The sequence below is a fragment of the Hemiscyllium ocellatum genome, chromosome 11 (genome assembly GCF_020745735.1).
Source record: "Hemiscyllium ocellatum isolate sHemOce1 chromosome 11, sHemOce1.pat.X.cur, whole genome shotgun sequence".
Taxonomy (NCBI): Eukaryota; Metazoa; Chordata; class Chondrichthyes; order Orectolobiformes; family Hemiscylliidae; genus Hemiscyllium; species Hemiscyllium ocellatum.
Genome location: NC_083411.1, coordinates 44047627 through 44071385, shown reverse-complemented (window position 1 = coordinate 44071385; position 23759 = coordinate 44047627). Strand labels below are relative to the sequence as shown.

Below are 23759 nucleotides of genomic sequence, written 5' to 3'. Positions count from 1 at the left end.
ATATTGACTTTCATAGCTTCTTTCCCCCAATTTCTCTTACAGTCCTCTCCCTGTCTCAGGTTTGTCTTAATTGTGAATCATTTATTTTGCTATCGGCTGAGAGGGTCGCAAAGTGCGGCACTGGAAAAGCACAGCAGGTCAGGCAGCATCTGAGGAGCAGGAGAATAGGCGATTTAGGCATAAGCCCTTGATCAGACTAATGCACAAAACATCTATTCTCCTGCTCCCCGAGTGCTACCTGGCCGACTGCGCTTTTCCAGCATTGCAATTTTTGACTCTGATCTGAAGTCCTCATTTTCTCCATTCAGCTGAGGGGGCCTATTTCCACCATCCCACAATTAACTTACATTCATTTTACATCTCAAATTCCATCCCTATTTGTCCTTCCCGTCAAATCGCAACCCTTCTATATTTTGCACTGGGCCTCCGCAACATTTGCTCGCTGCCTCTCTTCTGGCTCTGCAAATTATAAAAAGCTATCATTTTCTAACTCCTTTCAGTTCTGAAGAAAAGTCAGAACAGATCTGAAACATTAACTTTACTGCTTTCTCCACAGATGTTGCCAATCTGGAGAATAATATTGAGAGGGGTGTAGAATCAGCTCTCCACCCAGTGAAATTAGTTGATGTTACCACCAATGTTTTCTGGACATGAACAAAATGATCTGCATGAAGCCCTACCACACTGTGCAATCAGCTATTACTAGACGCACTGAGTTTGTGCAACTATCTAATAGTAGAAGGCACTCTGCTGATGATAGAGCAGTTGACCGAACAATTCCGATCAATTATGCAGCAACAGACTTGGACCTGAGGAAAGTGAAGAACTTTGGGAATGAACAGGTCTAATTCGCATTTCTCCAAAAACTGTTGTTTTTTTTTGGTCTCTCCTATTTTTCTTGGACTTGCTACAATGTTAGTTTGAGCACTCTTTTCCATCTCCCTCTATCACCCAGTCCACCTCCAATTCTTTGACATTTAAGTTTCCATCTAGACAACCTTCCATTTGATTTAGGCCCTTCATCTTCTGTCTCCCCAGAGGTCCCATCTTCATTCGTCATCTCTCCCAGCAACAGATACTATATCATCTTTTTTCAGCTATTTTATACAATGGGCCCACTAACTTCAGTGACCCATAATGTGCTAGTTCTTGATCTTGTCCTTTCTTGTTACTCCACAGATCAATTTCAGTAGCTGCATCTCATTTGTGTCCAGTTATTATTCCTTGTCTCAATGTTGCACAAGCTAAACTATACGTCAGTCTTCTCAACTGTTTTGCAGATTCCTCTTTAAAATTTCCGTGGCACTTTTCCATCACATAATACTCCACTGTACTTGCTCCACAATTACTCCAACCAGAGCTCATCAATTGCTTAATTTCCATTTCCATACTTCCATCCTCTGCTATCACTGACCCCAGATATTGAGACTCCTTGCTTTCACCAAGTCTTCAGCCATAATCTTTACACTATATTCTCACCTGCTTCTCTATGCTCAAGCTGATAGCCCACCTACTGGGTCTTTACTGATCTTAATATCCCTATTTTTACAGACATCTTTCTCCAGTTCTCCAAAGACATTTCGTCAACTTTCACACCGGCTTAAAAATCTCTCAAACTACGTTGATGTTCCCTAAAATAAATCCACTTGGGAGCTCAGTGATATTTAGCTGTGAAGTGTGTTTATGATTAAGGATTGCAAATGAATAACAGAAGTTAATGGCCAACATTACATTTCGGCTCCAAGGTAATGGGGAGAACAAATATACTAAAACCTGACCCTCTGGAATTCTCAACGAATAGAGGAAAAGCAGTTGGATGATCAGAATTCTGATTGGAATTGGAAAGTACAGAACAAAAAAGTGTCACCTTTCTTCCCAGGTTTTACTTGTATTGCGGAGTACTGGAGTTTTGCCAGATTTTCGCTTTTCTCCCAAGGGTTTCTGCACATTTACTTGGCTAGTTGCAGTAGTTAGACTGCGGCTTTGTGCAAAGGTCACATTTCTGCAACATCGTAGGTAGGAGCAGAAACAGAAGTCCTGCTGACTGATTAGCTGAGGTACATTCCGCAACAGGCGACTTCGAGGAGCAGCTGACATAGTGTCACCTACAGAGAAAGGGAGAGATCCACGAGAGGAATGCATTAGCTTATCAGAAAATAATGTTCCTATTCTAAAATCCCAAATTTATTTAGCTCCTCAATCACAAATCGGAGTCCCACCCCCCTTGCACTTCCAAATGGACGAACAAGCATATTCAGTTTGCAGCGAGAACAGGGAGAGAGAGCGGGAAATTGTAGTTTCAATTTCTGGTCTGACTTGAATTGGATGATTCCACTGGTAAAGGTACGGCTGGCTTAGCAGATTACTCACATTACTGGGTTATCACACACCACCACAGGAAGTTAAAAATAACAAGCAATTTTGAAGGCTTGTGGATCAATATGACCAGCCAACAATTAACAGCCAGGGAAAGGATAGAATGTCAGGGAAAAGTCCTAAGAAAAATGTATTTTTTGTTATTGTTTCCCAACATTGCAGTAACACACAGTATGACTTCTTGTAAATTATTGCATTCGGTTCTAGTTGCCACATTACATGAAAGGATGTGGAAGCTTTGGAGAGGGTGCAGAAAAGGTTTACCAGGATGCTGCCTTGGTTAGAGGGTATGAGCTGGAAGGAGAGGTTGGAAAAACTCGGGTTACTTTCTCTGGAGCAGCAGAGGCTGATAGAAGTCGATAAAAATCATGAGATGTATACTTAGGGTTGACAGTCAGAATCTTTTTCCCAGAGTTGAAATGTATAATAATGGGGGGGGGGGGGGGGTGGCGGGGGGAGGCAGAGTTCAAATGGTGATATGAAGGACAAGGTTTTACACAGCGAGCGATCGGGGTCTGTAACTATCACCTGCAGGGTGGTGATGGTGGAGGTGGAGGTAGATACAATAGGAGCATTTAGGGGACTTTTAGATAAACACATGAATACACAAGGAATGGAGGTTTATGGACTAAGCACACGCAGAAGGGATTAGTTTAATTTGATGCCACTTTTGACACAACATTGTAGGCCTGTGCTGTACAGTACTATGTTCTTCTAACTATGAGGTTTAAAAGTGGCAGTAGTTTGTTTAGCTATGATCAACACACTTCCTAAACATAAGGTCGATGCCATCTAATTGTTATTTTCTTAATTACCTTATTCGCTCTCCTTTAGTTTTGTGCATTGATATACCCTGTACTCTGGGTCTTCATAGCTGACAGAAAGATTCAAATGCTTTTCTTTCTCTAAACTCAACAGATAGTCCAATAAAACCAAGAATTGCAGATGCTGAGATCAAAAAGAAAAACAGAAACTGCTGGTTATATTCATGCAGTATCTGTGGGGAGAAAGAAGTCGTGACTCTTCATCAGAAATACACTCCTGGAACTGTCTTTTCTAATTCTAGCCACCAAAGTTCTGATGAAGAGTCACTGGGTTCGAAACATTAACTCGACTTCCTCCCCATAAATGCTTCCAGACCTGCTAAATCTGTCAGTCATTTGTTTTTGTTCCAATACATAGTTTGATGACTGTCTAGATGCAAGGTGCATTTCTCTCAAACAATTTTCTTGAGGCGTGCAGATATTTTAAAGTGGCACAGTGCTGCTCAGGTTGGTCTTATGCAAATTCATTTGAATCTGCTTGCAAGTCCTGAAACTGCCTTTTGTATTTCTAGCCATTTTTCAAACATTAAAGTGTAAAATACGAGAGGCTAACGTGAGCATTCCATGTATGTGTGGAAGAGATCGGTCATCCTTCATTTAACACCAATTTACTTTTTGGGGACTTCGTGTAGAGTCATAGACATAGAGTTGTACAGCACGGAAACAGACTCTTTGGTTCAACTGCCCATTCTGATCAGATATCCCAAATTAATCTAGTCCAGTTTGTCAGCATTTGGCCCATATCCCTCTAAACCATTCCTATTCATATACCCATCTAGATGCCTTTTAAAGTGTTAAAATGTTACCAGTCTTCACCACTTCTGCTGGCTGTTCATTTCATATACATCCCACCCTCTCCGTGAAAATGTTGCCCCTAGGCCCCTTTTAAATAATTCCCTTTAAACCTATGCCCTCTAGTTTTGGGCTTCCCACCCTAAGGAAAAGACCTTGGCAATTCATCCTATTTACACCCCCCATGATTAAATAAACTTCTATGAAGTCAATAAGGTGCAGCTCATAGATGGGGTATGGGCATCACTGGCTGGGCCAGTATTTATTGTCTTACTCTAGTTTTCCTGAGAAGATGGCGGTGAGTTGCCTTCTTTAACCACTGTAGTTATTGGTTGGAGGGATACTCATGGCTCTATTAGCAGGAGATCACCAGGATTTTTACCCATTAACAGTGAAGTAACGGTGATTATAATTGATGCTCAAGTCAACTGGTATGTCCAAAATTATAAACTGAGGTGTCAATATACAAGGATTAAGCTGTAATAGAAATCAAACAATTTATTTTGTTTTCATCTGATAATGTATAATGGCACACTCCGTGGTGTGATGCCTGCAACCAATAGCTTCTATTAACACAACAGATCATCCTAACTATTTCTATTGATGTGGTATATTTACTAATACCACAAGATGTTTCACAAAAAAAGACAAAAACTGAAACTGAGGCAATGAAGAAAACACTAAAATCTAAGAGAGTAAAGACTTGGACAAAGTGCTAGATGTTGAAAATAGGAAGGGATGGAAGACTTTCAAAAGGGAATTCCCAAGTTTGATACTGTTTGTTATTGAACGAACTTGGAAGTACTCAGTAAGATGCTCATTGCTAGTTTTGAAACGACAAAAACCATATTAGGTGAATGGGCCTGGTCAGCCAAATGCACAGTTGCAACTTATCAACTGATGGAAGTGGGGGGGTGCTGAAAAGACCAGAAATAAAACAGAACAGATATCTTGGAGGCTGCAGGAGGTGAGAGAGATAGGGAGGCATCTGTGAATGAGATTTGGTCAGCACTCTGAAACCAAGATAGAAGATTAACAATAAGTGTGTAGAATAGACAGCCTACAAGTTAAAAATAAAAAGACATTAGACACCAGCAACCTTAAATATTCACAACTTCCCACTTTTGTTCTGGTCCCAAGTTCAAACTACCATCTAAGGACAAGCTAGAAGATACGTGGGAAAGCCATCTGTTAAGTCCCCCTCCAAGCCACTCACCATCTTGATTTGGAAATACATGATTGTTTCTTCATCAAAATCCTGGAATTCTCTCCTTATTGGCATTGGGGGTCTACCTACAGCACAGGGACTGCAGCCGTTCAAGAAGGCAGCTCACCCTCACCACCACCACCACCACCACCACCACCTTCTCAAGGGCAGCTGGAGATGGGCACGAGTTGCTGGCCCAGTCAGCAGTGCCCCACACCCCATGAGTGAATAAGAAGAGTCACAACATCTTCCTAATGGGTCTGGATGTCTCTGACAGGATGAGGAAGAAATACAAGACCAGACAGAGGAATCCCTCCTGCTCCACTTCTTCCTCCTTCTCCCTCATTTACTCATTATTCATTTATCTCATCTCTCACCTCCACGGCCCACAATCGACTGAGGGTAGCGAACCAGCTGCGCATGCACGCCCCGCCGCCTTCTGGGATTGCTTCGTCCGCTCGGTTCATAGAGGACTGTCTCACGCGCACGGCCTTCTGGGTAAAGTCCCCTCCATCTACACCGACGTTGAGCACGCTCTTTCATCCAGGAAGGAACTCCTCGATGTTTCTGAAGGAAAATAAAACTACGACTGCGTTAAAATATCGAACTACATCTAAAATACGTTGCATTTTAGTAAAGAATATTGTGATAGGAACTCGGTGTTCCGACCACCAAACCACATCCCAAAGTCGCCGGAAATTCATCAACATGCTCCCTCCCCAACTATAAATCAAAGCGCAGTTCCACTAAAAAACAGAGAACCCGCTTTTCATTTATTTATGTTCATAGAACCGAATTCTGTTAACTTTTCTGTTCTTCTAGGTTGAATTTAACAATGACCATAATATCTTTTCCTTTAAGAAATCCGATGGCAAATTTTGCTAACTTCTAGTGTGTTTCAGTAAAATAATAATCAGATGTTACCAACTGATCATTAAAAAAAAGGAATAACGTGCGAGTGAAAGAGAAAAAGAACGAAAGAAAAATGTCAAAGAAACAAAAACAAACACATCGGCCTTCTTCAGGACAGCCTAAAACACCATAAAAGCTGATGACATACTTTCAGTGTTGATAATTAGCCTGTTAAGTCTGGCATCCCCATAGCAGATGGTAAGAGTGGGAAAAGTCGTGATGAAGATATGCTTGATGCAATACACAACTCACCACATTCAAGGGCTTGAGCAGAGATAAGCCAAGCTGCACTACCTTAACTATACATGATGTAGAAATGGGAGAAGCCCCTCCTATAAGGCAACATTCCTATCGGCTAGGCCCAGAAAAGCTAGCCCCTGTTCAGGAGGCAATTAACTATATGCTGGAATACAAATTAATACGACGAAACAGTAGGAACATATTTCCCCAGTTGCGTTTGTGCACATGTTGGAAAGTCCTATAGCGTTTGTAAGTTTATTGTTTAATATATTTATTCTGGTTTCACTCTTTGTAAAAAAAAGGCAATGAATCCTGTTTCATTCATCATGTGGGGTAAATGTCATGACCATGGATGAGAACCCTGAAGTTTTGGGAAAAAAAATAAACTTACAATTCCAAAATGTGATTTTTAAAAAAATTATGTATACATAAAGAGGTTTGATACAGTCAACAAAAGTTAATAGTCATAGAAAGAGAGAGAGAGAGAGAGACCAAAAGTCTCACACCTAAAGCTATGAAAGTTTCTTTAAACAACAATTATTCAGAGGGAGAGGAGCCAAGTCAAAACAGATTTTGTGACTTAAAAGATAATAGGGGATGGAGTGGGGGAGATAGGGTGGGAAGCAGCTGAAAACTTCCTACTGAATAGCAAAAGCTACAGATTATGTCCCTAGCTGCAGGCATATTTAGTGTCTTTCCCTTTGAAAAATATAAAATGGGCAAAGTTAAAAAGCTAGTTCCATTTCTACATTTCTAAATTCACAAAATGTGGGTATCAATGGCTAGGCCACATTTATTGTCCGTTCCTCATTATCCAGATGGCAGTGAGCAGTCAACCACATATACATGTTAACAGAGTTTCATGTAGACTAGACTAAGTAAGGATGTCAGATTTCCTTCCCTAAAAGGATAATAGTGAATCAAATAGTTTTTATGACAATCAACAGTGTTTACATGGTTACCATTAGTCTTTTTCCTTCAAGATTTTTATTGAATTCAGATCTTGCCACCAGTTGTGAAATTCAAACTCATATCCCATATTAGCCCAGGGTTCTAGATTACTAATCCAGTGACAATCCCACTAAGCCATTACCTTGTTTCTGCTCAAGCATGTTCGTGAGACTGAACTTATGTACTGGCAGATTGTGGTACCCTTATATTGTAACTTGGGTTTAAGCATTAGCATGATGCAAAGGCTAAATTAAAAAAAACTATCCCCTAGTCACCACTGCATTTCAGGTAAAGAGACCGTAACTCAGTGTTAGATATTAGCTATCAACAAGTCAGACAAATGAAAGAGGATAACAAAAGGACTCCCTCCAATACTGAATGCTGAAATTCATTCACGATGAAGAGGAATTAGAAAGTCAGAATCTCAACCAACCTGCAAAACTAAGGTTCTTGAAATCAACTATTTAGCATCTAATATCATCCCTACTGCAAAGTTCAACTATTTGCACTTTATGAACAATTCCAATCCATAAATGTATGGTTTAAAACTTAGTTAAAAATCACAAAACACCAGGGTATAGTCCAACAGGTTTATTTGGAAGCACTAGCTTTCAGAGTGCCACTCTTCCATCAGATAGTTGTGGAGGTTAAAATCATGCTTACAGAATTTATAGCCAAAGGAGTCCAGTGTCATGGTGGTGTGATACAGTAAACAATCTAAGATTAAAACTTTCATCTTTTCTAATGGGATGTGCTTTGATATGTTCTTTGATATATAAATCACAGAACTTCTTTTAAATTACATTCTCAAGAGAGTTCAGGTTTTTAAACAATAGGTGTGAATTCTGTCTGTGTCCGAATGCTATGTCAGACTGACAAACCCTCTATAGTTTTACAGAGTTTTACGTGTATTCATGCAGTTTTTGAGCAAAATAAAACATAATTCTGCAAAAACCCATAAACTTATATGTGTGCACATGTAGGAGTGACAGATTGAGTGTGCACATGAGTGTGCGTGTGAATGCATATGAGAGAGTGTGTGGGTATACAGTATTTGTGTGCGCGCGTAAGCTTGGTTAAGTGTGTGTCTGAGAGTGTGATGGGATGTGTGAGAGAGGGTGCGTGTGTCGGTAAGAGTGCGGGGAGTGTGTGTGTGCATATGAGAGAGAGCTTGTCTGTGAGGGAGAGTCTGCATGGGTGTGTGATTATGTAGGAGATTGTGTGTGTATGTGTGTGAGAGAGAGAGTGCGTGTGTTGGTGACAGTGCGGGGGGGGGGTCTGCATGGGTGTGCGAGTATATAGGTGAGTGCGCATGCGTGTGTCATGCACCTCCAAGTCATTTTTAAACATACCTTTTTGGACTTACCTCTTATTTCTAACCTGTATGTGTGTACTGTGCTACTACTTATTATTGCACTTAGTAACTAATGAACTCACACTTTGTTAACTCAAGCTCTGGTTAAATTGCCTCCTTTTAAAAGATAATTTCATTTGTGTCTGGGAGAGAGATATCCACAGGGATGGTATAGGTTTTCAAGTTAACCTTATTGCAACAAATCAAGGAATGCATTTATATTAATAAAGAAGGGGAGTCAGTTCATTGTTCCCCACCCAAAACAATGAACGTGTCTTGAATTGTAACAATTTAGGAAACCTCACAAGAGGCCTGAGCATAACAGAACATTAGAAACATGGGTATCCCATTAAATCCCTCAACTCGACATCTTGAATGGCTTACCTATACTTAAACTCCATTTGCTCACTCTAACATCATATTCTCCATCAAACTATGCTAATCAGAGTGGAGAATTGGTTAACAGACAGAAAGCAAAGAGCAGAAATAAATGGATTATTTTCAGGATGGCAGCCTGTTACTAGCAGGGCCCACAGCTCTTCACAATCTGTATAAATGATTTGGATATGGGGACCGATTGTAATGTTGCCAATTTGCTAATGACAGCAAACCAAATTGAGAGGAGCACACAAAGAGTTCAAAAGAATTGGACAGGCCAAGTGAATAACCTAGAACAGAGCAGTTGGAACATAAAATAAGTGTGAAGTTATTCACTTTTCGTACAAAGAACAGAGACCTAAATGTTTTTCTTGAAAGATGAGAAATTGGGAAGTGAAAAGTATCCAAAAGGGCTGCATGTCTTTGCTTATGAGCACCAAAACCATAATGCAAGTGTACAAATGAAGTCAGAAGGCAAACAATATGTTGACCTCCATTGACAGGGAATGAGAGTACAGTATGAGAGTAAGATGAGTTGCTGCAGATGTAAATAGCTTTAGTGAGACTCAAACTGGAGTGTTGTATACTGTAGTGATCCCCTTATCCAATGATAGACAAACTTGCCAGAGAAGGAATGCAGCATGAGAATAATCCTTGGGATGTTAGAAATCCTTTCAAGGACACTGGATCAGTATTGCATTGAATCTTGAAGAATCAAGTGTATCTCATGGAAATTTACAAAATTCTTACAGAGAATGACAGGTGGATGTCAATATTTCCCCGGGTGGTGAGTCTAAAACCAGGAAATCCAATCTCGGGACAATGGGAAGATCATTTTAAGACTGAGCTGAGGAGAAAGTTCTTTATTCAGAAGGTCTGAATCTTTGTAATTCTCTATTGTAGAGTGGAGGCTCAGTCAGTGAACAGGTTGCAGACAGACATTAATTGAATTTGTGGAAACTAATGATATCAATAGATATGGAGAATATGGGAACATGGCATTGATGAGGTTGATCATCTACAATTTAGTTGAATGGTGGAGCTGGCTTGACAAGTTATGAGTGACCTATGTTCCTTATGGCTTCTTTTTCCTTAAGGATCCATCCATGTCCATTTCTACATATAGACTGCTCCTCAACAAAATCAACCAAAAACCTATCAGGCTCCATACGATAACAACTAGCTCCACCTCTCCACAGACCATTTGTCTCACATTGTGTTGACATCCAGTCCAGAAGGACCAAGTTTTATCTAAACATTGATAAGGCTGATTATTTTCTCAGTCCCTGCCACAAACTTAACTGTCTATTCAAATGCAGCCCCCTTACCATTATGGTTTGAAATTGACTGCTCAGAATTCTACATTCTTCCTTCATTATAAAAGTTTTCAATTATAATTTATCATCACCAAGACTGACTACATCTCCTTCTGTAAAATTTGCATTCTTAAAATGTTTCTAAAATTTTTATTCTTATATTTCGATCCCTACTTCATCTCATTTGCTGAAACCCTTGCCCGTGTTAGCTCTAGTTTTGACCATTCCACTGCTCTCCTGGGTAAACACACCGCACCCCCCACTCCCACCCCGCAGCTTAAAATTCTGTAAACCCAAACTCAGCTAAAATATTGCTAATTTCCAAATTGACAACTCCCATTGCTCATCAACTAGACTCACTGGCCAACACTGGATTCTGGACTAGCAATACTTCTAATGTTGCAGATTGTCAGAGTTTTCAAGTTTATGTTTTGTCTCATTTTTGCCTGTCTTGAATCTCCTCCAGCTCCAGAACTCATTGGAGATCTCAACACTCAAAATCTGGTCTCCTTGATAACTCCAAATTTTACTATTCTAACATTGGCAGCCTGTCTGAGTCTAAAGCTGTGGAATTGCCTCCCTAAAGTTTTTCCTCATTTCTTCTTCCAATATGTTGCTTCAAATCCCATCTCTTTGTCCATGCTTTTGGTTCTCTGTCCCAATATCTCATAAGACTCAGTGTTAAATGTTATTTGATAATGGTCCAGCAAAACAGCTTTGCACATATTAATACACTCAAGACACTGCTAACACTGAAGCTGTTGTTGAGAGGATGCTGGCTTCAGCAGTTCTAGCTGTAGAATTAGAATTCCTAGTTAACTCAAATAATCCCTTAGTCTAATGTTTATTTTACAGAGAATGAGAGTCAGAGGGCATGGAAGAGTGTACAAGGAAGGGAAAAAGAGGGTTCAGTAGGGAGCCCTAAGCAGTGTGTGTATGAGAGCACAGAGATAGGGCAGGGCATAGAGCAGCTTTCATACTGCTATGATCAAGCAGACAATTGACATCACTTACAATATGGATAAATAGCAACCATCTGGATAAAGCAGAAGGACTTACAATACCTTACAACAGCATGAAACAAACATGTCCAGAAAAAGAAACTGAACAAACACTGTTTTGGTAGATGTCTCTGTAATGATGCTGGATTTCTGTTTGCTCGAGAGCAGCTCCACCGTACTGTGTCTGGGACTAGAGTCTTTGTGAATCATAACTAGGAGTGTGGATAGGGCTTTAAACTAATAGGGGTGTGGCTGGATTTATTTGCATGGAAAATTATGGAAAGAGATAAAGGGATGTAAGTGGGGCATGGGCTCTGCAAAGGTTAAAATTTCCAGAACAAGTAATAGGAGTCAGGTAGATGGGTTACCTCTAGGAAAGATAGGTGAGGTAGGAAGGAAGTGCAGGAATCTCCAATTGCTATCCCCATCTCAACTTTGCAGTTTTGGGAAATGTAAGGGGTGGTGGACTCTCAGGGGAATGCAAGCACTGGCAGCCAGGTTTCTGGTACTGAGACTGGCTCTACTATAATGAGGGGTACATTAGGTTCCAAGTGATCGATTGTGATAGGAACTCTCTAGTTAGAGGCACAGACAAATGTTTCTGTGATCGGCAGCAAGACATCAGAACGGTGTGTTGCCTCCCTGGTGCCAGGATCAAGAATATCTTGGAGATGGTGCAGAATGTCCTCAAAGGGGAGAGGAACCAGCAGCAGGTCATTGTACACATTGGTACCAAAACATAGGAAGGGAAAGAGATGAGGTTCTGAAAAGGCAATATAGGAAATTAGGCAGGAGGTTAAAAAAAAGGTCCTTGAGGGTAGTAATATTTGGATTACTCCAGGTGCTACATGCTGGTGAGGGTAGGAATACAGCAGATGAGTGCATGGCTGAGGAGCTGGTGCAGGGGATAGGGATTCATACTTTTGGATCATTGGAATCGCTTCTGATGTAGAAGTGACCTGTATAAGAAGGAGGAGTTTGCACCTGAATTGGAAGGGGACCAATCTCCTGAGCTAGTGATGCTCAGGAAGCATGAAAGTATTAGGGGTGGGGGATACACAAAGAGATAATGAGAAAAGAGATAAGTCTGAGACTGGTACAATTGAGTCATAGAATCCCTACAGTATGGCAACAGGCCTTTCAGCCCAGCAAGTCCACACCGGCCCTCCGAAGAGTAACCCACTCAGATCCATTCCCCTGCCCTATATTTACCCCTGACTAATGCGCCTAACCTACACTTCCCAGAACATTATGGACAATTTAGCATGGTCAACTTACCCTAACCAACACACCTTTGGATTGTGGGAGGAAACTAGAGCATCCGGAGGAAACCCACGCAGACACAGGGAAAATGTGCAAATTCCATACAGACAGTCACCCAACGCTGGAATTGAACCCGTTTCCTTGGCACTGAGGATTAGGTCAAGATAGGCAAGATCAAAGCAGAAAATGAGGTAAGACCAATAACTTAAACTGCATTTATTTCAATGTAAGAGGCCTGACAGGTCTGGCAGATAAATTTATGGTATAGTTGGGAACATGGGACTGGGATATCATAGCAATTACAGAAATGTGGCCCGGAGAAGAGCAGGACTGACAGCTTAAAGTTCTAAGATATAGATGCTATAGGAAAGAGAGAGGGGGGGGCAAGTGGCGTTTTGATAAGGGATATCATTATGGCTGTAGGTAGGGAGGATATTCCTGGGATTATGTCCAGCAAAGTTATTTCATGGAACTGAGAAATAAGAAAGCAATGATCTCCTTTTTGGGACTCTACTATAAGCTCTCAATAGTCAATGGGAAACTGAGAAACAAATTTGTAAGGAGGTGTCAGTTATCTGTAAGAATGATAGGGTTGCAATGGTAGGGGATGTTAACTTTCCAAACATAGACTGGGACTGTCAGAGTGTTAAGGATTTGTATCAAGTGGAATTTGTTACGTGTGTACAAGAAAAGTTTCCTTTACAGTCTGTGGATGTACCTTCTTCTGAGAAATAAGGCAAGGCAAGTGACTGAGGTGTTAGTGGGGGAGCACTTTGAGGCCAGTGACTATAATTCAAGTTTTAAAATAGTTATGGAAAAGAATAGATCTGATCTAAAAGTTAAAGTTCTAAATTGGAGTAAGGCCAAGTTTTACATTATTAAGCAAACACTTTCAAAAGGTGATTGGGAGAGGCTATTTGTCGGTAAAAGGATGGTTGAAAATGGGAGACCTTCAAAATTGGGATAGTGAGCATAGAGGCAACGTGTTCCTGTTAGTGTAAAAGTTAGAGCTGGTAGATGTAGGGAATGCTTGATGATTAGAGAAATTGAGGTTTTGGTCAAGAAAAAGAAGGTTAATAGCAGGTGTAGTCAGCTGGGATTGAGTGAATTTGTCAACAGTATGAGTATAGTCAAGAGGGCAATCAGGAGTGCAAAAAGGGGACATAAGATAGCTTTGGCAAATAGAGTTAAGGAAAATTCTAAGAGATTCTATAGATGTGGTAAGGGCAAAAGAGTAGCTAGGGTGAGAATAAAGGTTAGCAAGGCCATCAATCTGTGGAACCACAGGAGATGGGCTAGATAATAAATGAGTATATCACATCAGTATTTACTGTGAAGAAGGACATGGAAACTAGAGAATTTGAAGAATAGTGATAGCTTGAACAGGTCCATGTTTCAGAGGTTGCAGCACTGGACGACATAAAATGTATTAAGATGGATTAATCTCCAGGACCTGATCAGATGTATCCTAGAAATTTGTGGGAAGCTAGGAAAATGATTGTTGGGGCACTTGCTGAGATAATTGTATCAGTGATAGCCATGGGTGAGGTGCCGGAAAGCTGGAGGATGGCTAATGTACTACCATTGTTGAAGAAAGATGGTGAGGAAAAACTTGTGCCTAGGAGGAGGCTGGATGACTTCTTCAGGTGGGGGATTCAGGCTTGGATGCTAATTGCTTGGGGCCTGAGCATGTGCAGTGAATGACTGTGTATTCTGGAGTCTGCAGCCTGGAACTGATCAGAACTTGGTCCATTTCCTCCTTACTACTTTGTGACTGTGGCCTATTTGCTGCTCATGACTATTGCCTCTGAGCACTAAGGAACTATTGTTTTTATCCTGTGGGCAGAGTGGCAGATCAGGACATGGCTGTCTGAGTTGGCCTGACTGGCAGGGAAGGCCAAAGGGACTTCCTCAGTTTCTTTTATGTACTATTTGTGTGAAGGGGGGTGTTGTTCCTGGTTGGGGGGAGGGGGCGGGGGGGGTGTGTGGAGGGGGCGGGGGGGCGGGGGGGGGTGGAGGGGGTAGTGATAGCGACTTTGAGGTCTTCTAAAACAACTTCCGGGGTGGGGCCTAGTCGTTCCTACACGGGGGTGGTTGCATCCTCTGTGTCCCTCCACTGCTAGGTCCTTTTTGCCCTCTACTTATTTAAGAAAGCAGCTTGAGGTGAAATGCTGCATACACCTTCACATGACCATTGAGGGATGTGCAGCTGGCTTGGCAGGGGTAGTTGGCACTCCATTAGTTGTGGTAAACCGCAGATGTACTGGAAGGTAGAACTAGAGTCAGAGTCATAGAATCCCACAGCACCGAGACAGGCCCTTTGGCACAAAATGTCCGCCCACACTAACCCCATTTCCCTGCACTTGACCCAAATAACCTTTTAATCCTTTCCTATCCATGTATTTGTCCAAATGTCCTTTAAATGTTGTTAATCTACCTGCCTTAATTCCATTGGCAGCTCATCCCATATGAATATCGCCCTCTGTGTAAAAGAAAGTTGCCCCTTAGATTCCCTTTTATTCTTTCCCTCTTAACCTTAAACTGATGCCCTTTAGTCCTCAATTCCACAACCCTGGGAAAAAGATTGAGCGCATTCACCCTCTCCATGCCTCTCATGATGTTATATACTTCTCTAAAACTCCCCCCCATAGAAGCTGCCTCAGACAGCTTTATGCTGACCTGGCGCCCCACTCCACAAGCCCATAGTTCTGTACATGCACCCATCCAGATGGCCTTTAAATGCTACAATTGTACTAGCCTCCACCACTTCCTCTGGCAGCTCATTCCATGCATACACCACCCTCTGTGTGAAAATATTGTCTCTTAGGTCCCTTTTTGAAGGCTGAGCAGGTGTGTACCACCCCCTGGAGAAAGGGCTTACTATTGGTGGGCCGCTCTCATCTGTCAGCCCTATGGAGGTAGTTGCTGAGATGGCCTTTCATTCCATCAGACCTCCTTCACTACATTTGCCAGCTCGGGGTGGGGAGGGGGAGGGGAGGTTTGGTGTGATGTCATTATTGATCAGCCTGAAGGAGGCCTGAGACACGTTTACTCCTCCCTGTGACAGGTTTTCATCTGCTGAGGTGGTCACCGCTGAGCCCGAGGCTGATGCTTCCTGGCTGTTCTGGTTGGTGGAGGGTGTGCGGTGTCTTGCCTGCAAGGAGGTGGGTCACCTCCGGACAAACTGCCCTGCCATAAAGGTTGGCACCCATTGTCCTCTACCCCTGGGGCTTCCCCTCAGCCACCGCGGGAATTTTGGACACGTAGTTATTATCTCAGTTAGGGACACCACTAGGGTGGGAGAAGAGCAAACTTGTCCCCTATGTATTCTTCAAAGGGAAAGCCCGGAGGAAGATGAAACCTGTGGGGACAGCCTTCCAGGAGGATTCCCAGGATGACTCTGCTACCATTGGTTCCCAACTATTAGAGAGAAAAATAACTAAAACTAGTAAATTACCAATCCAGCTCACAGAACTCTTTTTTTTGGTTAGAGGAGGAGGATGAGAGGTGACACTACATAAGTCATCTTTCAGGTAAAGCAGCCATCCACCATCTGCTCCTGCTCAGCATGCGCTCTGCCTATTCACAAGGTAAGTTTTTAATTGCTAGATTTACCTTCCCAGCAGCCCTCTGGTCCTCACTCCCACTGTAAAAATGGAGGCCCATGATGCTCAAGATAAGTTCTAAATGTACTTAGGCTTTTAACTTGTACCCTTCTTACCCTTTCTTCTCCATGTATCTGTCCAAATGTCCTTTAAATGTTATTAATGTACCCACCTCAATCACTTCCGAACAGTTCCAGCATCCAAATTCCAAAATACACAGTCATTCACTGCAAGTGATCAGGCCCCAAGCAATTAATATCCAAGCCTAAATCCCTTGATGGTAGTATTAGTCCATACTCCAGAAACAAACCTCCTTGGCATGAGCTGAACAGAAATACGGGTCATCATGCTGCTGCTGCTGCCCTGAGAAGCAAGTCCCAAGTTTGAGTCCTTCCAGACAGGCAGGCCAGCTTCAGCACCTGGCTGTCAGCCCAGTCCTCAGCAGCTTCTCCCCTGCACAGTAGGTATGATTACAGTAGTCTTCAACTCATCAAGCAGAAATGCAGGCCACTTGGCTTCCAAAGGCAGCAGTAACAGCAATGGGAAATCCCAGGTTCAAGTGCCTCCAGGCAGCCAGAGGCTTTAGGGGTTGACCAGCTCCAGCTGATCTCATTTGCCACTTCAGCCTCCAAATTCCAATTACAGCAGAGTGCAGAACCTGCCCTCTACAGGGAAAGCAACCCTCCACCACCATTCTCTGTCTCCTACCATGAAGCCAATTTTGTATCCAATTGGCAATCCCATTTTGAATCTCATGTGATCTAACTTTATCAATTAGTTAACCATGTGAAATCTTGTCAAAGCTTTACTAAAGTCCAAGTATACAACGTTCACCCCTCTGCCCTCATCAATCTTCATGGTTACTTCCTCAACAAACTCAATTCAGTTTGTGAGGCACAAGTTCCTTTGCACAAAACCATGCTGACTATCCCTAATCATTTCTTGCCTCCCCAAGTGCATATAAAATCTAAATTTCAGAATCACCTCCAAGAACTTACTACCACTGAAGTCAGACTCACAGGTCTGCAGTTGCTAGGCTTCTCCTTATATCCCTTCATAATCATAGGCACAGCATTAGCCACTCTCTAGTCATTTGGCACCTCACCCATAGTCATGACTCAAATATTTAGGCAAGAGGCCTTGCAATTTCCTCTCTAACTTCCCACAATGTCCTAGAATACACTACATCAGGTTCTGGAGATTTATCGACCTTTGTATTTTCTAAGACTTTCAGCATTTCCTCTTGAGTAATGTGAACTACTTTTAAAAATGTCAATGTTTATTTCCCTGACTTCTCAAGCTTCCTTTTCTTTCTCCACAGACACAAAATATTCATTTAATATCTCTCCCATCTTTTGAGATTCAACACAAAGACGACCTCTATGATCTTTAAGGGGCCCAATTCTCTCTCTGGTTGCTCACTTGCTCTTAATGTATTTGTGGAATCTCTTTGGTTTATCTTTAATTTATCTGCCAAAGCTGTTGCCTTCCGATCTACCTCTTCAGAGTGCCCCTACATTTTTATACTGTTCAAGAGATTCATTTGAACTCAGTTGTCATGATTTAATGTGATTTTAAAAAAATTCTTGATTAGAGTTACAAATTCTTCCATTGTTCCCTAATCCTGCCAACCTTACTTTTCACTGTAACATAAACATGATGATTATGAACTGGTTATCACACTTTTGAATGCCTCCCAGTTATCAGACATCCCTTTACCTGTGAACAATTTACTCAAATCAAGTTTTGAAAGTTCTTATCTCATACCATTAAAATCTGCCTTACTCAAATTTAAAACTTTAACTTATACAGAAGGCTTATCCTTTTACATCACTATTTTAATACTATCAGAATTATGGTCACTAGACTCAAAGCATTCCCCTACTATCACTTCAATCACTTGCCCTACCTTTTTACCCAAGAGAAGGTCAAATTTTGCTCCTTCTCGGTTCAGTACATTGACATAATGATAAAGAAAATTTTCTTGAACGCATTTACCAAATTCTTCACCATCCAAACCTTTAATGATATAGTAGTCCTAGTCAATTGCAACCTTATGATTCTTGCATATATCTGAGATATTTCTACATATTTGTTCCTAAATTTCCCTCTGACTAATCCCATCAAGGTGAGATTTCTAATCTTTTTATTTATAACTTCAACCCATATATTTTCATTGCACAAACATGCTGTGAGTTGACCAGCCTTTTCTGTAAAACCGCTTGCTTCGAAATAAATACAGTTTAATTACAATGAGTTACTTTGTTCTCTGACTTGCTCTTGCCTGTCTTTTCTATTAACTCATTCTTTAGAAATTCAGAACCTCATTCTCACCTAAATTTATATTTACTTAGAATCGTTCCACCTCTTCTCTCTAATAGTTTATAGTCTCTCTTAATACCATAGCAAATTTCCCCACTAAGACATTGGTTCCTTTCCAGTTCAGGTAAACCAAAACTTTTTGAAAAAGTCTTTTCTGCCTCAGAAGGAGTCCCAATGATCCAAACTTTTTATGGCTGCACAAGACATTGGTGAGGCCTCATTTGGAGTATGGCATACAATTCTGGTCACTCTGCTATTAAAATGAAAAAGGTGCAAAAAAGATTTACAAGGATGCTGTTGAGAACAGAATTAAAAGGAGAGGCCAGATAAGCTGGGACTTTCTTCACTGGAGCATAGGAGGCTGACGGATAATCTTATAGAGATTTATAAAATTCATGAGGGACATAGATAAAATGAATAGCTACGGTCATTTCCCTAGGATAGGGAAGTCTAAAACTCGAGCACGTCACTTTAATATGAGAGGAACAAGATTTAAAAGGGAGTTGAAGGGCAATAGTTTCACACAGTGGGTGGTGCATATATGGATTTAGCTGCCAGAGGAAATGGTAGAGGTGAGCACAATTACAGCATTTCATAGATAATTGAACAGGTACATGGACAGGATAGCATTGGAGAGATATGGGCTAAATGCAAGCAAATGGGACTCGTTCAATTTAGGAAGTCTGGTCGGTGTGCATGAGTTGGCCTGAAGGCACTGTTTCTGTGCTGTATGATTTTATGACTATAAATGGAGCAACAGTCTCAGTGTAACTAGAGCGGAGGGTCTCAGTGTAAACGTAATAAAATTAAATGCTGGAATATAATTTCAGAATGTAACTTGAAATACTCACCAGTGAATCACTTTTAGATTTGTGGCGTGAGAAGATTCTGTTTCTTTGTTAACCTGCACATGCAGAATTTGACATTATCTGAGCTCCTGGCTGATGCCGAGGCTTGACTTGCTATTTGCTATAAAAGGCTGCTATCATCACACCTAGTAATGCAAAGTAACTGCACATCAGTTTCAGAACATTCTGTAACAATGTAAATAACCTGCATAAGAAATATTTCATATTATAATTAACTTATTCACAGGAAACTATAGGCCAGTCTAACCGCAGGGGAGGAAGTATTGGAAGCAGTTCTGAAGGACACAATTAATCTGAATTTGGTGAGGCATGGGTTATTCAAAACTAATCAACATGGTTTTGTTAAAGGGAGGTCATATTGACCAACATGAATCAATTTTTCAAGGAAGTGACAATGGAGGCATGTTTTATTAACTGGTGGTCTGTGTCAAGTACAGTCCTGAAGGGGTTCTTGCTGTTTATGGCATACACAAATGATTTAGATGAATCGAGGACATAAGTGGGTCAATATTGAAGAGTATAGACTTAAGAGACAAGAGGATATGGACAGGCTGGTCAGATTGGCTGACCAGTGGCAAATGATATTTAATCCAGGTAGATAGTTGGTGATGCACTTAGACAGGAAAATCACAGTAGGAGGTGTGTGTGTGTATGTGTATACCAAAGTAGACACATACATACCAAGGACTGGTGGAAATTACTCAATCCATAGAATTTAAGAGGAGGATGATTATGCTGGAACTGTATAAAATATTGGTTGTCCCTGTTTACATATCCTCTTGTACCTTCAGGCTGTCCTTCTCAATATTGACCTCCCCACCAATTTTTGTAGAACCTGCAATATTGTCTGCAAAGGAATTGGAGAGGGTGGAGAGAAGATTTATCAGGATGTTTCCTGGGCTAGAGAGTTTCAATTATGAAGAGATATTGAATAGACTGGGGTTGTTTTCCATAGTGCAGAGGAGATTTAGAGCAGATATGTTGGAGATTTATAAAATTTTGAGAGACAATGAAAGAGTAGATTGGAAGAAACATTTTCCCTTGGTGGAGAGATCAATGACCATGGGACATGGATGTAAAGTTAGAGGCAAGAGGTTTAGAGAAGATGTGAAGAGAAACTTTTTCACTAGTTAGCAAGGATTAACATGGAATCTGGGTGAGCTAGCCAATTGGATACAAAATTGACTTGAAGGCAGGAATTAAAGGTTAATGGTGGAGGGCTGTTTTTGGTGGAGGGCTGGAGACCTGTGACCAGTGGTATGCCACAAGGATCAGTGTTGGGTCCATTTCTTTTCTCATTTATATGAACAATTTCAATGTGAATATTGGAGGTATGGTTAGTAAGCTTGCAGATGACACCAAAATAGGTGGTATAATGGACAGAGAAGGTGGTTTTCCCTGAAAGCAACAGGACCTTGATCACAGGGACCAAAAAGCTGAGGAGTAGTAGATGAAGTTTAATTTGGATAAATGTAAGGTGCTGAATTTTGGTAAGGCAAATCAGGACAGGACTTATCCGGTTTTTGATAGGGGCCTGGGAGGGCTTTTGCCCAAAGTGTCGATTTCGAAGCTCCTTGGATGCTGCCTGAACTGCTGTGCTCTTCCAGCACCACTAATCCAGAATCTGGTTTCCAGCATCTGCAGTCATTGTTTTTGCCCTGGGGAGTATTGCCAAACAAAAAGACCTAGGGGTATAGCCACATAGTTACTTGGTCAGCTCACTGAGTAGAGGAGTTGGGATGTCAGAACATTGGTTTGGCCACTTTTCGAATTCTAGTCTCCCTGCTATAAGATGTTGTTAAACTTGAAAGTGGTCAGAAAAGCCTTTTCCTCATAGTTGTTTCACTGGAATCAATTGAATGTCTGGCAGCATAGAATCTGGTGTCTCTCCATCAGCAGGGAACCACACCGCCCTCCCAGATTGGGGTTAGTTCCCATGGTGTTAGGGGCCTGAGGCAGCAGCGGCGAGGTAATTCTCCCACTGTTTGGAGCCGGCAGCAGTGGTAGCAAAGCTTTTCCAGTGATTAGGGACTGCACACCAGTGACAGCAGACACTTCAAGGTGTAGGTGCTGGCAAGGCAACACCACCAGCCAAAGCAGGATTTGTGGCCCAGTGGTAAACTGACCTCGCAGTGGAACTGGGGAGTTTTCGTTGCAGGGTGAGTGTGGGTTCAGCAGCATCAGCAAAGTGGGCCCAGCAGTGAAGAGATGGCGCCTAAAGTGGGATGACTCCTACTTTGGTGGGTCTGGTGCAGGAAGTGGCAAGGCAATGGAGATCTCTTTTGAAGTGTGTAGGTTAGCTCGCTGAGCTGGAAAGTTTGTTTTCACCATGATTAGTTAACGTCCTCACTGAGAGTCTCCAGTGGCTCTCACTGATGATGTCACCTCGTCATGGTGACAAAATATCTGAAAATAAACCTTCCAGCTCATGGAGCTAACTTACATACTTATCAACAACCTGAGCTACCAATCTTCTCAAAAATCATCTCCATTGAAGCTTGGTGCTGCTATGGACTGGGTTGGTAAGATTGATGTTGTGAACTTCTTACTACTTTAGTTTTGTAATTGATTCCTATAATCTATAATGCTGGACCATTTATTTCTTTACTTATCTAATTTTTCTTTTGCTTCCTAAGAATTTGATCTCAAGTATTGTACCTTTATGTACCTATGATGGCACTATAATACCAGGACTGTAAACGTTTCACTGTACTCATTGGAGTACACGTGACAATAAAGCTAATTCTAATCCTAATTCAAAAATATTTACAAGAATGTTGCCAGGATTGGAAGACGCTGAGTAGGCTGGGGCTTTATTTCCCTGGAGCTTATAGAGGTTTATAAAATCATGAGGGGCATGGATAGGGTGTATAGTCAAGGTCTTTTTCCCAGGGGAGAGTAGCTAAACACTGGAGAGCATCTGTTTAAGGTGAGAGGGGAAAGATTTAAAAAGAACCTAAGGGGCAGGCTTTTCACAAAGAGGACGGTATATGTATGGAACGAGCTGCTAGAGGAGCTGATGGAGGTTGGCACAATTACAGTATATAAAAGGCACCTGGATGGATACATGATTTAGAAGGATTTTGAGGGTTAAGGGCTGGCAAATGGAGTGAGATCTGTTTAGGATATTTGCTTGGCATGGAAGAGTTGGATTGAAGTGTCTGTTTCCATGCTGTAAATCTCTCTATGACTCTGATACATGGAGGATGGTGAGAATCTGGAACTCACTGCTGAGAAGGGTGGTAAAGGCAGAAAGCCCTGTTACATTGAAGAAGTATTTAGATGTGGACTTGGGAAGTCAAGGGCACATAAGGCTATGGACCAAGTGCTGGAAACTGGGATTAGAATAATTAGGTAATAGTTTTTGAGACGCACTGACTCAATGGGCCATAGGGTGCTATGACACAATGTTGTGTGGCAAAGAGTAGAATTCATCCTTTTGCTTGAGTATTGCAAAGGATTGCTGTTGGAATCAATCAGATTGTACTTTATGATATGTTTTGACATATTAAAACCCCTGTTGTATGCTAACACTTTGATTCATTTGATTTTATTTATTTCTTGCATAATGAACTTCTGTTTGCTAAAACTGAACCTGCAGCATTGTGTGTTTATGGTATAGGTTTGCTCGCTGAGCTGTAGGTTTGATATCCAGACGTTTCATTACCTGGGTGGGTAACATCATCAGTGGCGACATCCAAGTGTCGCCACTGATGATGTTACCTAGCCAGGTAATGAAATGTCTGTATATCAAACCTACAGCTCAGCGAGCAAACCTATACCCTAAGCCTCAACCTGAGCTACAAACCTTCACAAACCTTGCAAAAAGTGTGTGTTTATGCTTCAGTGAAAGGCTACCTTGTGTGAACCTAAAACAAATGATCTAACAATTCAGATTTCTGTTTGGGGTCTAACTCGTGCAGTACTTACATCAGCTGGAATCTTAACCAATTTAATTCATTCCACCTGATGTCAAGAAACAGCAAAAGCATTGGATATTGAAGAGGTTATGGGCCATCACCAGAATATAGGAGCTCCCTAACCAAGCAAAACCAGTGTTTACCCAGTAATTTATAAAATTGCTTGACCTTTATTGGTCAGTACCTTGAGTATTGTAGTTGGGAAGTCATGTTGCAGCTGTGGAGGGCATTGGTAAGACCACTTTTAGAATATTGTGTTCAATTCTGGTCTCCCTGCAAAAGGAAGGATGTTGTGAAATTTGAAAGGGTTCAGAAAAGATTTGAAAGGATGTTGCCAGGGTCGGAGGATTCGAGTTCTAGGGAGAAGTTGAAAAGGCTGGAGCAGTTTTCCCACGATCGTCAGAGACTGAGGGGTGACCATTTGGAGGT

General features: G+C 41.5%; 1 protein-coding gene across 1 annotated transcript in view; it reads right to left on the bottom strand.

The window, feature by feature from the left end:
- trmt2b (tRNA methyltransferase 2 homolog B) overlaps positions 1-23759 on the bottom strand; it is a 57789-nt gene that overhangs the window by 24743 nt on the left and 9287 nt on the right. Inside the window, exons 3-4 of the mRNA XM_060832345.1 lie at positions 5577-5766; positions 1868-2105 (exon numbers count right to left, since the gene is read on the bottom strand). Coding sequence (XP_060688328.1) covers positions 1868-2105; positions 5577-5766 — 428 coding nt within the window. The remainder of the gene's footprint in view (positions 1-1867; positions 2106-5576; positions 5767-23759) is intronic.